The sequence below is a fragment of the Fusarium graminearum genome, chromosome 4, assembly GCF_000240135.3.
Source record: "Fusarium graminearum PH-1 chromosome 4, whole genome shotgun sequence".
NCBI lineage: Eukaryota > Fungi > Ascomycota > Sordariomycetes > Hypocreales > Nectriaceae > Fusarium > Fusarium graminearum.
Window position 1 is genome coordinate 1,257,432 of NC_026477.1, and position 13,901 is coordinate 1,271,332.

Here is a 13,901-nt window from a genome sequence, read left to right on the forward strand (position 1 = left end):
CATGGGCCACGGTGGCGGTCGCATGGGCGGCAGTGGGGTGGTACCATTCCGTGCCGGTGACTGGAAGTGTGGTAACGAGGTCTGTGGCTATCACAACTTTGCCAAAAACGTGTGCTGTCTTCGTTGCGGTGCCAGCCGTGCAGGCGCAGCGGTCGTTGCTGACTCCGGCTATCCTTCCCCTATGGACAATGCATCTCAGTATGGCATGAACCAGGGATCCATGGGAGGTGGCCCCGGACCCGGACCCTTCGGCTCTGGCAGCTCTTTCGGTGGCTCTGGTGGTGGTTACAACCAGCAGCAGCACTTTGGTGGACCTCCCAGCCACTATCTTCCCTCTGGCCTTGGAGGCGGTGCTGCGGCCTACCCCAGCTCATTGAACACACATGGTAGCTTTGGATCCGGTCCCGCATCTCACTCTGCTGGCCCTTTCGATAGCCGAGCCGCTGAGGCCGCTTTCCAGTCAGCCACCAACGGACCTGCATCTGGTGGACCCTCCAACAACTTCTACAACAACAATGCCAACAACAACGGCGGCAACGGCGAGAACGACCCTTTTGCTTTCCTCTCCAGCGGCATTGGCGGTCTCTCGGTTAGCGGAGGCGATGGTCGACAGAACGGCGGCTCTGCTCCTCCCAACAAGTCACCTGCTTAAGCAGTGTCAATATTGTTGCAGCCGAGTCGTTGTGTGTATATGAATGCTGAAGTCTCAGCACCACATATAAGGATGCGGCTGTTCGTGTCACAAATTTTGCGCGAAAATGTCTTTGAATGATGCACATAGAAGATCTATTGTTGGCAAAACATTAGTGATTTTGGCTTTCTCGAAAGGAAGCCTGGATGGTGCGTGTATTGGTTTCGGAAGATCAGGTCGGAGCGTCGGATGCTTGATTCTAAGGCGGAATATGTTACAAAATCTCAAGGGTTGGAAGACAAAAGTGACTTGATTACTCGCCAATGTCAAGGGCTTGCTTTCTCTGGTGTTGACGGTCGAGTCTATACGGAATGGACTTTTGTTTGCTGGGGCCGCTGTCTGTTTTATATTTCACAAGCCCGGAGGCGACAGAATCTCGGGTTCGACATTTTCACATCTCAACATGACGGCAAGGGAAAACACGGGGAGTCATTGATGTTGTCGTCTCTGGGCTTCATGGGATGGTGGCGGGATTACTGGAAAATCGGTTACGGGGTTGGGTGCATAGCGAAGGGGAGTGTAAGGGTATATTTTGCTTGTGGCCTTTGTGACTCAAATATCCAGTTCGCCCGTGTCGGCTCAATACTGAACCCGACAACAAACTAACTGCTTTTTTCTGTTACTCACCTGTCTCTCATCTTTGCCCCTGTCTTTGTTTATGCTGTTGTCGTTCGTTCTTTACATACTGTACGAGTCTGACATTGTCTTTCTCAAAAACTTGCTTTCTTGTTTTGGTAATCTCTGCATGTCTTTTACCCTGATCTTGGTTTTTGCTTGGGACGCGCAGGAGCTGGGGAGCCTGGACGGAGTGGCCAACATATATAACACTGTGCCACGGTTGGGAGGAGTCGGGGTGTCAAAAGGGGCATTATGCCTCAAGGATTGGCTAAAGCTGCATCTTTGTTTGTTGCTCGCACTTGATGGCATGGTTGGTACCAAGTTCATCTTTTCCCTTTCGAGCCTCGTTTCAAAAAAGGTTCTACTAGGGACCACGGCTGTAAACCGCGAAGTGAGGCTCAAAGGGCAGCATTGGGGACTAGACGGTATAGGCTGGATGGTTGGGCTGTTGGAGGTTATCATATTTCATTTCTGTATATTGTATTTCTTATCCTCTCCTTGAATTTGTCACCCTTCATGATCGATAGGTAATTCTTATAGACATGAACTGTCACTGCTTGTCACTGTATCTCCTAAACTATAGGGCAATATGATCAGGAAAGTGTTTTGTCTACCAGGTTTTTGCAAGTGCGTGCATATATATACTCACTCGTCTGGGTTGTAGATCCAACACCAGGTGAGCATGCTGAGATGATTATAGCATAGCAGAAATGCTTAGACTAATGCATGGAAGTTTGCTACTATTACATGATCCATGTCCACTCAACTCATTCAGTCAAGCAACACGATATGTCCTACGCTTCCAAAGCTCCAACCTCACTGGTCATTGTTGAGATCTCCATCATCGCCATCGTCCCCGCCGTCCCCGTTTTCTTCCTCATCGCTTTCATCGACCTCCTCGCCATCGTCACTCGTCTTCGTCTTCGTCTTCGTCCTCATCGTCGTCCTCATCTTCGTCTTCGTCCTCGTCATCCGCTTCGTCACCATCGTTCTGGCTATCGTCAATAATACGCCGGCCATTGACAAAGAATGGTCGCTCTAGCGCAAAGATTGTCTGGGGTGTCACGGTTGTGTCGCTTTCAAAGCCAGGACCACCCGGGTAAGGGCCGGTGTTTCCGTGGTTCATGTACAATGTCCATCCGTCTGCCTCCTGCCAGTGCTTAAGGGACACTTGCGGGTTCGCGTTGAGGAAGAGCTCAGTAATCTTTGTATTCCAATCCTCGGGGTTCTCTCCAAAAGAGAGGAGTGGGTTCTCCATTCTGGTGCTATCGACCTTGTCGGCGTCCGCCTTCTTTGGATGTTTCCCGAATAGGGCGGGCAAACGATAGCCACGCTCAATTTCTTCGTTTATGTCGTACCCACGTTCATCGTCGGACTCGGACTCAGACTCGCTCTCCCATTTTCCACGGCTGTTGTGCTGATCGACTGAAGACCACGCCATGCCTCGCAAGCGCTCGTCGTTGTCGTCGTCCTTGATCTGCTGCTGCACCTCTGGCGAGAGTTCATTCCAACGCTTCTTCAAAGCGTGCTTGCGCTGCCAGAAAGAAGAAGTGTCGGTTCTGCCTAGTTTCTCCTCTTCGTCTGAGATGTACATGTCATCCTCTGTAGGAACAATGTTCTCTCCTGTGTCGAAATCGATGTAACCCCAAACCATCATCTGAGAAATGTGCTTGTCGAGATCAAGTCCGCGATAGACCGATTCAATGGGAAGAAGCTCATCAGGGCGCGAAAGGTGGCGGAATCCTCTACCCCAACCTTCCATGTGACCGAGGCCGACCAAGTTGAGAGGAACATTGTACGCCTTGGGGTGGTCGTGTATTAGGATGTTGGTCCAAACGTCTCGGGGGAAACGCAAGTCATAGCGTGTCTTGAGCTCCATGACCTCTGAGATGTTTGTGAACCTCTGTTTCATGAGTAACTGCCACAGGGGATGGAGACCTTTCTGTCCCATCATGAGCTGAACCATGTCAATCTGGATAGGATGGAAGAAGGGGTGGTTAAAGGCCATGGCGAGCTTGACGAGAAAGAACTGCAAGTTGTAGAGGTGCTGATCAGTCCAGTATTTCTCATTTCGGAGTAAGAGTTGTCTCTGGCGAGTAGTAGAGATCTCCATAAGCACCCAGAGTCGCAGCAAGGTGTCGTACATTGTGTCGGGCATGAGGAAGCCCATACGGGCCATCATGGCAAGAATCTCTCGACAACAGCGATCGCGGGACATGACCATCTTGAGATACCTGAAGCCAGGGATCATGCGGACGCTCTTGGGGTTTCTCTTTGCGCTGTTCCAGCGGGCTTCAAGATGCTGCGCGTCGTTTGCCGCGGATGTACGCTCCAGGGGATCTCTGATCAACATCCTGCCATAGAGCTTCCAGTGAAAGATCTTTCCAGCTTCGGGCGATCTGCTGTCAACCCACATTCGAATACATGAGAGCATATGACCTTTGATTGCTTCGCGAAAGGAGCGACTGGCAATGTAGAGATTGACAATGTCTTGTGGTCGTAGGTGCTTGCCGATCTCGATAGCTAGCTCGAGGTTGATGCAAAGGGCAGAGATCATATCGAGACTGGCGTGCTTGAGACTGAGGGTAAGATCGTTCATCTCATCTTTCTTTTTACTAGCTTCGTAGGGGTCTACGCCACCAAAGAAGCCATCAATGTAAGCTCGGGAGAGTTTAAGTCTTTTGTGCGGACCGGAAAGGTCTTCGTGATCCACGAATGCAACATCGGGAACGCTGTTCATGATCTCATCTTCAACACAATCTTGAGGGTCAATGCCCATATCCTCAAGCTCCTGGTCTGTTCGAGCTTCACGTTGAACAGCTTCTTCCAGACGTTGTCGCAGACCATCCGTCAACATCTGCAGCTCTCGCTCCGGGGCGGTAATAAGCTCGCCTCGAGCCGAGGGTCGGGCTCGAGAGGTAGTTTGAGAGGCGGCAGTGGCCTGCGAGGAGTTGCCAGCAGCTGCTTGCACATTGGTGCCATGAGGAACAGGCTGGGCTGGGTTACCGACGATCGCTTGTGCATTCATAGCACCAGGGGGTGCATTGTTCGTCAAAGGTGGCCCATCACCTGGAGGAGGAGGTGGGTTGGAAGACATAGCGAATGTCAATGGAACGAATCAGTAATCGTAAAGTGTTCTAGAGAGTAACTTCAGAGTAATGAAGGTATTCGTGAACTGAATAATACGGGAAATGAAGATGGTGTTACGAAGAGAAAGGCCTCGGATGCGCTGTTGATGAAAATCAGAAAAAAGTAACCAGGCAACCACATCAAACAATAGAGGGGGTATAAATGCAAACGTCAACAATAGCCAGGAGAGGGGCCTAATAATACCTCGGTGCTCGATGATGAGGGCCAGTGTTTGCCAGCTGTCTGGCAGTGTCAGGCACTGGCAAGATATCAAGGAGTGCCCCCCCTCACTTCAAGGCAAACCCAGGCAGCGAATAGGAAAACATTTTTAATTAATTCAGGACAGCAAGTTCTGAGGTACATCTATATCTTTTTTTAGGTCTCAAATCTCCCTGTATTCATGTATCTTGCGCTAGGATATATTGCTTCTCATAGTCGGTGGCTCGCTGCTTTTCTTGCCACCACTCCCAGAGCTGCTGCGTCTCCTCATCCTATGAAGACCGGAACTTCAGCACGAACTTCCACCTCACCTATCGGTCGAGCTCATCGATAGGCAAGTCGCCGTCGTCCTTACCCACAATGGACTCGGCCACCTTCCAGATCTGCAACAGATTGTCTTCCGCAGCACTTGCCACGAGCCAGGGTTCATTGGGGTTCCAGCTGAAATCAGCAAGATGGTTTGTGTGGCCGCCGTGCATGAATAGCCTGTCAAATGTTAGCTTCTGTAACGTGATCACAAGTGCTGTCCGTGTAGTTTTACGTACAATTCAGGGGGGCCATCATCCTGGTCATCGGGCAATTGCTCCTCGCCAACCCTTGAAAGGTCCCAGAAGATGATTCTTCGGTCATAACTGGCACTTCCCAGGATACCAGCTTCAGTAGGGTGCCATGCTAGAGATGTGACGGCATCGTTGTGGCCCTCTAGAGTGTGCACCTTCTCCTTAACATTTCTGAGATCCCAGATGCCAATTGTCTTGTCAGCCGAAGCAGTAGCCACGAGCACTTCCGAGTTGGGATTGAAAGCCAGAGCGTTGATTGCGTCAAGGTGGCCGCGCTTAGCGACAACTGCTGCCTTGTTGGTCTCACTGTGTCGTATATCCACAATCTGAAGTGTCTGATCATCGGACACGGAACCAATAAAGTTCTTGGAGATTGGGTGGTATTGAACATCGTTGACAATCTGTGTATGGTGCCTGTAGGTGCGAGAAGGGTTGAGAATTCTCGAGTCGGCCTTCAGGGTCTTCAAGTCCCTGCGATGTGTAAGTTGATTGTTCTGGACATCTGCTACGTGCACTTACCAGAGACGCATCGTAGTATCCTCACTGCCTGATGCCAAGCAGCCTTCCTCGTGGGGGTTCCAGTTCAAACCAAAGCCCTCAGCTTCGTGTCCGACCAGTTCAATTTGGGCATTGACCTTTCCAGTTGAGGTAGGGTCGAGAGGGTGCTTCGTTCGGTCAAAAATGAGGATCTTTCCATCGACGCAAAGAGTCGCAAGGATATCGGGGTTCTGTGGTTGATATCGAGCCTTGTTCACTTCTCCAGGATGCTCGATTCTCTGAACGATATCGCACTTGATAGCCGCGACATCACCAGACTTGCCATAGCCACCAATCTCGCCTCGTTCCTCATCATAGTCGTCGGGATTAGGTGCCACTACTTTTGGAATCTGAACGTCGGCGATCTGAAGATAGTTGGGGCTCTCATCGGAGGTGTGTGTGCCAAGCAGGAGGCGGTGAATTTTGTAGTTCTTGCCCTCGGGCTCCTTGACATCGGGGAACCACTGGACTGTGAGGGTGGGCCAAGTGAGGGCCGTACTATAAGTAATGTTAGATTGAGATTTTTTATCATGGTTGAATGTTGCGACTTGCCCTAGAATCATGTCGTACAGAAAAGGACTATTCTTCTTCCATGTTTTGTACTCTTTTGAACGTTAGTCCATGATCAGCATTTTTGTCTCTTGTGGTTGGTTCATACCTTCATTAATGAGGCGCTCTCCTTGGTCATCCTCTTCATCATGGATCATGTCGACTATTTTTGCGTAAGTAAACCAATTTTCAAGCTTGTCGTCTTGATTCGCATGTCGGCGCAGCAAATCTAGGCGCAATCGAACTTACCGTCCATGTCGTGATCGGCGGACGCAGCAGGTGCCATAATGAATTTTATATGGCCAAGTTGTTTATTAAAAGTGCTTGTATGTAAAGAAGCACGCAAATATAAGTGAGAGATGTGTGGTCAAGGTGATGGATCTTGACAACAAATCGTTGGTGGAACAAAAGTAAGTCTGCGCACGGCTGAGAATATAGCAAGTCTCAACGCGTTGATGTGTAGAAGGCTGAAAGGCGCGTTAAGTGACGAAACGTTTCCACCCTAGCAACCGCAATGCGCCACAGGGGAAGTGGGAAGATCTGTGGCGTCGAAGCATCTACCCCACAAATTGCACATCCCTAGGTTTAGTCTAGCAATTGTCTCTGAGCAGGCCTCAGGGTAGCAGAAGCATTGGCTGCTAAAGGCATTAAAGATGAAATTATCAAGTCAGACCACTCTATCTCGACCTTACTCTTGGGCTCTTTATTTTTGCCCCCTAAAGCTGAGAGATCGACTTATTTGTTACCTGCTGTACAGAGGGGGGGTCTCCACAGGCGGAGAAAGGTACACGTAGAATACTTAAAAAGGGCGTGGGTCCACGACCCAGGGAGTGTAGCCATGATGTACACCAGTAACCCCTCCATGAAGCAAGTCGCAACCGGGCAGACAGGCTGAGGTCCCCACCTTCCAGTCAATCCAGCTACTCCTAGATTCCATGACTACTGGATTTCCATCTTCACGATAACACGATTCGTCGCAAACTTCATCTTTCCCGCCTCCTGAACCCTCCCAGTACACGAAGAACCCCCGCGACACCCTTCATTTCTTATTGATATTGTAGGGGGCGCTTGGTTTAAATACGTCTCGCATTACATTGCAGCATTGTTGTCTTCGGTTTGTTGGCGCCACGTTGAGTCACCATCCGTCTTGTCTTTGATCCTGTTGCACAGGATTTTCTACGTTTTGCGCCCAGTTTTTAGGGCCGATCTGGAGTTTATCAACTCCTATTTCAGATCACTTTCAGTATTTTTGACCCTTTGCGTGGACTGGAAATTGTCCACTGTCTTTCAACATGGGGTATGTTCTGTTCTACCTGCTGCTCCTCCCAAGCTTCAAAAGCTGACTCTTCTCGTCCCAGTGTTCCCAAGTTCTTCAGATGGCTTTCCGAGCGATATCCGGCCATCTCTCAGCTCATTGCAGAGAACCGAATACCCGAGTTCGACTGTCTTTACGTTCGTTGCCCACAAAAACACATGCTGTTACTGTACGCTGACCGTTGCCTAGCTCGACATGAATGGTATCATTCATAACTGTACCCACAAGGATGCAGGCGAGGATGTGTCCTTCCGTCTTAGCGAGGAAGAAATGTTTATTCGCATATTCAATTACATTGAACATTTGTTTGGAAAAATCAAGCCCAAACAGCTGTTCTTCATGGCTATCGATGGTGTTGCACCTCGAGCCAAGATGAACCAGCAACGTTCCCGACGTTTTCGAACAGCCCTCGATGCTGAAAAGGCCCGTGACAAGGCCATCAGCGAAGGTGTCGAAATTCCCAAGGAGGAACCATTCGACAGCAATTGTATTACCCCTGGCACTGAGTTTATGGCCAAACTATCTCAGCAATTGCGATACTTTGTCAACAAGAAGGTGTCCGAAGACACCGACTGGCAAGGATGCGAGATCGTTCTGTCCGGCCACGAAGTCCCTGGTGAAGGAGAACACAAGATCATGGAATACATTCGAAACGCCAAGGCTCAGCCCAACTACAACCATAACGTTCGGCATTGCCTTTACGGTCTTGATGCCGATCTAATCATGCTTGGTCTTCTCAGTCATGATCCCCATTTCTGTCTCCTCCGAGAAGAGGTAACATTTGGACGGGCTTCCAAGTCTAAATCCAAAGAGCTTGAACATCAGAACTTCTATCTCCTTCATCTCTGCATTGTGAGAGAGTATCTCGAGATGGAATTTCAGGAGCTTGGAGAGGAAGGGGCTCTCAGCTTCCCATTTGACCTTGAAAGAGTCATTGACGATTTTATCTTGATGGCGTTCTTTGTCGGAAATGATTTCTTACCGAATTTGCCCAGCTTGCACATTAATGAAGGTGCGCTGGCCAACATGTTCCGGATTTACAAATCAATTCTTCCTAAATGCGATGGATATATCAACGAGAACGGAGTTATCAATATGGGACGACTACAGCGCCTCTTGGGCGAATTGTCCAACACGGAGATTGATGCGTTCGAGAGCGATGTTTCAGACGAGAAATGGTATGCATCAAAGCAGATGGAAAAGAGACTTGAAAACAAGCATGCCGAGACAAAGGCGCCGAAAGGAGGTCAGCTTGTACTCACTTCAGCGCAGCGCGACCTGTGGAAGCAAAAGATTCGACCATACATCTCCAAGCGCTCAGACGAACCCCTGGATCTCGGCACCAGTCTCAAGGCTGCTGACCGCAAGTTTGTTCAGGATTTGGCAGACTCGATGCATCTACAGTGGTCTACTAAAGAGGACGATGAGGGTCACCGCCATCTGATTGTTTCGTTCCCGCCTAAGAATAACGACGACGACGATGAAGATGATGAGGAGGAGGAAGGTAACCTTGCGGCTTACCGAGTAATGAAGACATATGACAAGGCTTTGGTCATTGATTTGACGGCCGAAGATGCCCAGAAACAGTATGACCAACTATATCAAGATAAGTATCAGGGCTGGAAGACAAAGTATTACCTTCAGAAATTCGAAGAGTGGGCTCCCGACAGCTACGACAAGGAGCTCACAGCCCTCTGTGAGAATTACGTCCAAGGTTTACAGTGGGTCTTGTACTACTATTACCGCGGTATTGCTTCATGGCCTTGGTTCTACGGATACCACTATGCACCTCTTATTTCAGGCAAGTTTACTTTTAAATGCATATTCTAGAATATTTGGCTAACCTCACACAGACGTTGTCAAGGGCGTTGGCGCAGATCTGAACTTCAAAAAGGGCCAGCCTTTCTTGCCCTATGAACAGCTTATGGGCGTCTTGCCTGATAGAAGTAAAAAGATTGTCCCCAAGGTTTACCATGACCTCATGACAAACCCGGATTCACCCATCGTTGATTTCTATCCCCGAGACTTCGAGCTGGACATGAACGGAAAGAAGATGGATTGGGAAGCAGTCATCAAGATTCCCTTCATTGACGAGAAACGCCTGTTGGACGCCATGAGGCCCAAGAACGAACTGTTGGAACCCGATGAAAAGGCACGAAACGGATTCGGCGTGCCTCTCAAGTTCACGTATTCGCCTGAAGTCGACTTCGTTTACCCTTCCCCATTGCCCGGTGTTTTCCCCGAGATCCAAAACTGTCGCTGCATTGAAAACATATTCGATCTTCCTGATGTGGAAGGGCTTGAGTACTTGTCAGGATTGACTAGTGGTGCTTTGTTGAAAGTCGATGCTTTGGCTGGTTTCCCTACTCTCCACACTCTCCCATATACTGCCCAGCTTGTCGAAGGCTATGGTGTCAATGTATTCCAGGCAGACAGCAGAAACCCGAGCGTCTGTGTTACCCTGACCGGAACGGAGAATCGCACCAAGATTGAAACTTGGAAGGCGAAACTTGGTCAGCGATGTTACGTGGGATACCCATTCCTCCAGGAAGCCAAGGTCATCAAAGTGCAGGATGAGCTCTTCAGCTATGAATTGGCCGACAATGGGGATGTCATGGCAAGAGACCACAACAACAGAGAGGCTGCTGACTGGGCCAAGGAAGCTGATTACATCGAAAACTGGCACGCTAAGCGACTTGCAATCACCATAGGGCAAGTCGAGTGTCTGGTGTATGTCCATATGCTCAAGGGCCTCATTCGTACGGAGGAGGGTGCTCTGACCAAGGAGTATGCCGAAAACCCCAGCCTCAGGAGTACATATGCTGCACAGACCATCGTTGACGAAGTGGTCAATGAAGACGAACGATTCATCGAGAAGGAAGCATTGCCCATTGAGGAGGAATTCCCTCGAGGCACTCGTGCGTTCTTCCTTGGTGACTACTCTTATGGCCGTCCGCTCGAAGTTGCCGCTCACACAGGCAACAAGGCGGAGGTCGTCGTCTCAGTTCTCAAGAACAAGGAGCAAGATTTCGCAAAGCAAATCATCCATCAGGCCGAACGCTCCAATCCTTATACCCCATCATTTGCTGTTGCTAAGCAGCTGGGTATCCATCCTCTCGTTCTGAGCAAGATCACTTCTTCGTACCAGATCATTAACTCTGCCGGACTACGACTGAACTTGGGACTGAACTTGAAGTTTGAAGGCCGAAAGCTCAAGGTCTTGGGCTATTCGAGAAAGTCCCATACGGGTTGGGAGTTCAGTGGAATGGCGATCAAATTGATTGCTGATTACATGGTTGCCTTCCCCGACTTCTTTGCTGCCATTCAAAGAGAACCACAAAAGAGCGACGTCCTTGAGACAGATCTCTGGAAGGATCCCGCCGTCGCTTCCCAGAGAGTCAAGGAGATCGTGGCTTGGCTCAAGAAGCAGGAGACCAGCAAATTTGAGCGTGTCCCTCTGGAAGCCGAGCAGCTTGACTCCGAGATTGTCAAGGCCCTGGCTCATGTCGGCGAACAGGTTCATGCTGCTTCCCAGGAGATCGAGATTAAGAAGTTGCGTAGCGTTCCTCGCTCGGCGCTCCTTAAACCGTCTGATGCGGAAATGGTGCTCGGCAGCCAGAACTTTACTCTGGGAGATCGAGTTACTTATGTTTCTGCTGCTGGTAAGGTTCCCATTGCCACTCGTGGAACTGTTGTCGGTATTAGTCGCACTGCCACTGCCCTCCTCTTGGATGTTGTCTGGGACACGTCTTTCATGAGCGGCACCACACTCAACGAAAGAGCCCCTGTGTTCCGTGGCCAGACAGTGGCATCATCCTCAGTCTTGAACACTTCGAACAAACAGGTCGTTTCAACCTCCAGTAAATCACAACAGCGAAAGCCAGTTATTGCTGCGCATGGTGGCTATGCGAACGTTGGGGTCACTCAGTACAGAGATGCGCCAGCCCCTGGCCCTCTTCGCGGGGGGTGGAGTGGAGCGCTGAACGGCAACAACTCACAAGGACGTAACTCCCCTGGACGTGGTCGAGGTAACGGTGCTCGCGGAGGTGCTCCCAACCTCATGCACAGCACCTTGGTTTACCGAAACGGTCCTCCCAACGGTGCGGCTCAAGGCCATGATGCCAACGGAAACGGCACCCGAGGTAGAGGAGGACGTGGTCGCGGCCGTGGCAGCCACCACGGTTCTCCCGCTCCTGATGGCGCTCCTCAGGAACAGATGTATGGTAACGTTCCACCACCCGCTAGTCTTGACCAACCCCGAGGCAGAGGCCGTGGTAGAGGACGTGGAGGCAGAGGACGCGGAGGACCTAATCGTGGGCGTGGCAACGGAGGAGCTGGCGGTAACGGAAGCCAGGGCTAGGTGTCCAGTCGCTCCGTCGTGGCATGGCGGTACTGAAGGGCGGTCTCCTGTGATATCACGTCTTATAACCTGTCATCGAAATGCTTGCATTGTTTTCAGAATAGCCAGCGTCAAGATAAAGTTGTAGATGTGAAGATTGTATTATAGATAAAAACTAGATACGTGTATCACGAAGTCACGAGTACGAATGGATTCTGCAACGCATATCTTTCCAGAACATTATTAAGGGGACCGGACTACCCAGCACAGTGAACTCCATTTTTTTTTACTTTGAACGGATACTGCAACTGGATAACCAGCCTAGGTATCTAGTAGCTCTTCTTTGTGTCCTTCTTCTTAGTCTTAATAGCAGGAAGGTTGAACTTGGGCGACTCGCCATTTCCCAAAGCCTTCCAGTGACCAAGATCGCGAGTTTGATCCCAAGTAAGAAATCCAACCCAGGGCTGGACGTTGTAGTGCAGCTTGAGCTTAACGTCCTCCGTTGCCGCAACCTTACCAGTAGGGTGGGTAATTTGATACTTTGGTTTCTGGTTCTTGAGACCAAGGAAGCCACTGACGACAATGTGAGATTACAAGATCGACGTTTACAAAGACACAGGGACTTACCGGTCGGGGTCGATAGTCTTTCCTTCAGCGCTGCGTTTGAGCTTCTTCATAGCCACGGGACCAATGTTTTGGAGATGGTCGGCGCTGGGGTTCGTAATGATCTTGTCCCAGATAACAGCCTCGTTGGTAGAATTGTTGGGTCCAGGCCACTCGGCGGTAACATAGATGAATACCTGCTTAGTGTTCCATGTGAAGAGGCTTCTCAGATCGGCGTCCAGGTTGAATCTAATAATTGCATATTCCTCCTTCTTGGTGCTGTAGTAGTGCGGTCGTCCCTTGACACTGAGAAATGAAGACAATTAGTAACTTATATGTGTAATTGGAAGAGGCGGAATGTACACTTGGGAGTTTGTGACCCCAAAGATACCGGCGTCGGGGGCACGAGGAGCTATAAAATCGGAAGCGGCGATGAAAGCTGCGACAACGAATGCGACAGTGGTGAAGAAGCCGAAAGTGTTCTGGATACGAGTAAGAGAGTTGTACATGATGGGCGAGTATCTCAGCTGCCGGTGCAGCTTTTGCCCTTGAAGTTTTGTATGGAAAGATAGAAGAAGAGAGGTGGAGTTTGGAAGACGGACGTTGGTGATGTCGCGTCGTGGTGTTAAAGACGACTGTCCACCAAAAGCTACTGGCCACGTTTTGGGAGCTGTCGTTAGCTGGTCAGCGCTGGAGCTGTGACGTTTCAGCCTTGTGATTGGACTGTGGGGTTCGCTGACCATCCGTTCCATAAGACCTATAGATGGTAGGTAGTACTAAGGTAGGTATCAAGGAACTTCAATTACCTCTACCAAATTTAAGAAACGTCGAGAATTAACAAAAATGCAGCTAGCTTACATCACACTAGTATTTATTCTAGCGTATATTTTTACTGTATCATTTAGTTCATTGCTGTAATTTTCAACGTATAAATTGTCTTATGACCCAAGTGTGCTGTTGATTCTTCTCAATCACTGCATGAACCCTGCGAGGCTGACTGTCAGAGCACCGTCACTGCCGAAGTCACACTAACTTTCCCGGCGCATCCCCACTAGAAAACAGGCCTTTGAATGGTCTTTCTGGAGATATTCGAACTTCGACTGAGCAAAGCCGATTTTCGTCCCCGCGATATTGCTCGTCGCTTGCCTTGTTAATTCCGGGGTTTTTTCTTTTCCTTGTGCCAGTGATATTTCATTTCTCTTGGGACGTTGTTAGTGCCGCTGCAGCTAAAGTTTTCCCAACTCTCAACTCTCCACTCTGCTCAAGCTGCATCCACGACCTGACTGGCAGAGAATATCACCCGCCTTCTAGCCTAACGCATCGTGAACTGTCAAGGTGAAA

At 49.8% G+C, this 13,901-nt stretch overlaps 6 protein-coding genes across 6 annotated transcripts; 2 read left to right on the forward strand and 4 right to left on the reverse strand.

The window, feature by feature from the left end:
- Position 1: 1 nt before the first annotated feature.
- FGSG_06796 (uncharacterized protein) lies at positions 2-652 on the forward strand (the record flags this gene model as incomplete). The annotated part of the gene is made up of 1 exon (XM_011328145.1): positions 2-652. One exon carries the CDS (start codon positions 2-4, stop codon positions 650-652), a length of 651 nt encoding a protein of 216 aa, XP_011326447.1.
- Positions 653-1,369: 717 nt separating this feature from the next.
- Positions 1,370-1,771, reverse strand: FGSG_12990 (uncharacterized protein; the record flags this gene model as incomplete). Its single annotated transcript, XM_011328146.1, has 1 exon — positions 1,370-1,771. The coding sequence occupies one exon, from the start codon at positions 1,769-1,771 to the stop codon at positions 1,370-1,372; it is 402 nt and encodes a 133-aa protein (XP_011326448.1).
- Positions 1,772-2,216: 445 nt separating this feature from the next.
- FGSG_06797 (uncharacterized protein) lies at positions 2,217-4,406 on the reverse strand (the record flags this gene model as incomplete). Its single annotated transcript, XM_011328147.1, has 1 exon — positions 2,217-4,406. One exon carries the CDS (start codon positions 4,404-4,406, stop codon positions 2,217-2,219), a length of 2,190 nt encoding a protein of 729 aa, XP_011326449.1.
- Positions 4,407-4,836: 430 nt separating this feature from the next.
- Positions 4,837-6,559, reverse strand: FGSG_06798 (histone acetyltransferase type B subunit 2; the record flags this gene model as incomplete). The annotated part of the gene is made up of 6 exons (XM_011328148.1): positions 4,837-4,929; positions 5,017-5,143; positions 5,203-5,722; positions 5,807-6,307; positions 6,413-6,466; positions 6,553-6,559. 6 exons carry the CDS (start codon positions 6,557-6,559, stop codon positions 4,837-4,839), a joined length of 1,302 nt encoding a protein of 433 aa, XP_011326450.1.
- A 1,036-nt stretch (positions 6,560-7,595) lies between these two features.
- FGSG_06799 (uncharacterized protein) lies at positions 7,596-12,182 on the forward strand (the record flags this gene model as incomplete). The annotated part of the gene is made up of 4 exons (XM_011328149.1): positions 7,596-7,600; positions 7,662-7,755; positions 7,808-9,419; positions 9,472-12,182. 4 exons carry the CDS (start codon positions 7,596-7,598, stop codon positions 11,976-11,978), a joined length of 4,218 nt encoding a protein of 1,405 aa, XP_011326451.1. The 3' UTR covers positions 11,979-12,182.
- A 104-nt stretch (positions 12,183-12,286) lies between these two features.
- Positions 12,287-13,069, reverse strand: FGSG_06800 (uncharacterized protein; the record flags this gene model as incomplete). The annotated part of the gene is made up of 3 exons (XM_011328150.1): positions 12,287-12,530; positions 12,585-12,866; positions 12,924-13,069. 3 exons carry the CDS (start codon positions 13,067-13,069, stop codon positions 12,287-12,289), a joined length of 672 nt encoding a protein of 223 aa, XP_011326452.1.
- Positions 13,070-13,901: the final 832 nt, after the last annotated feature.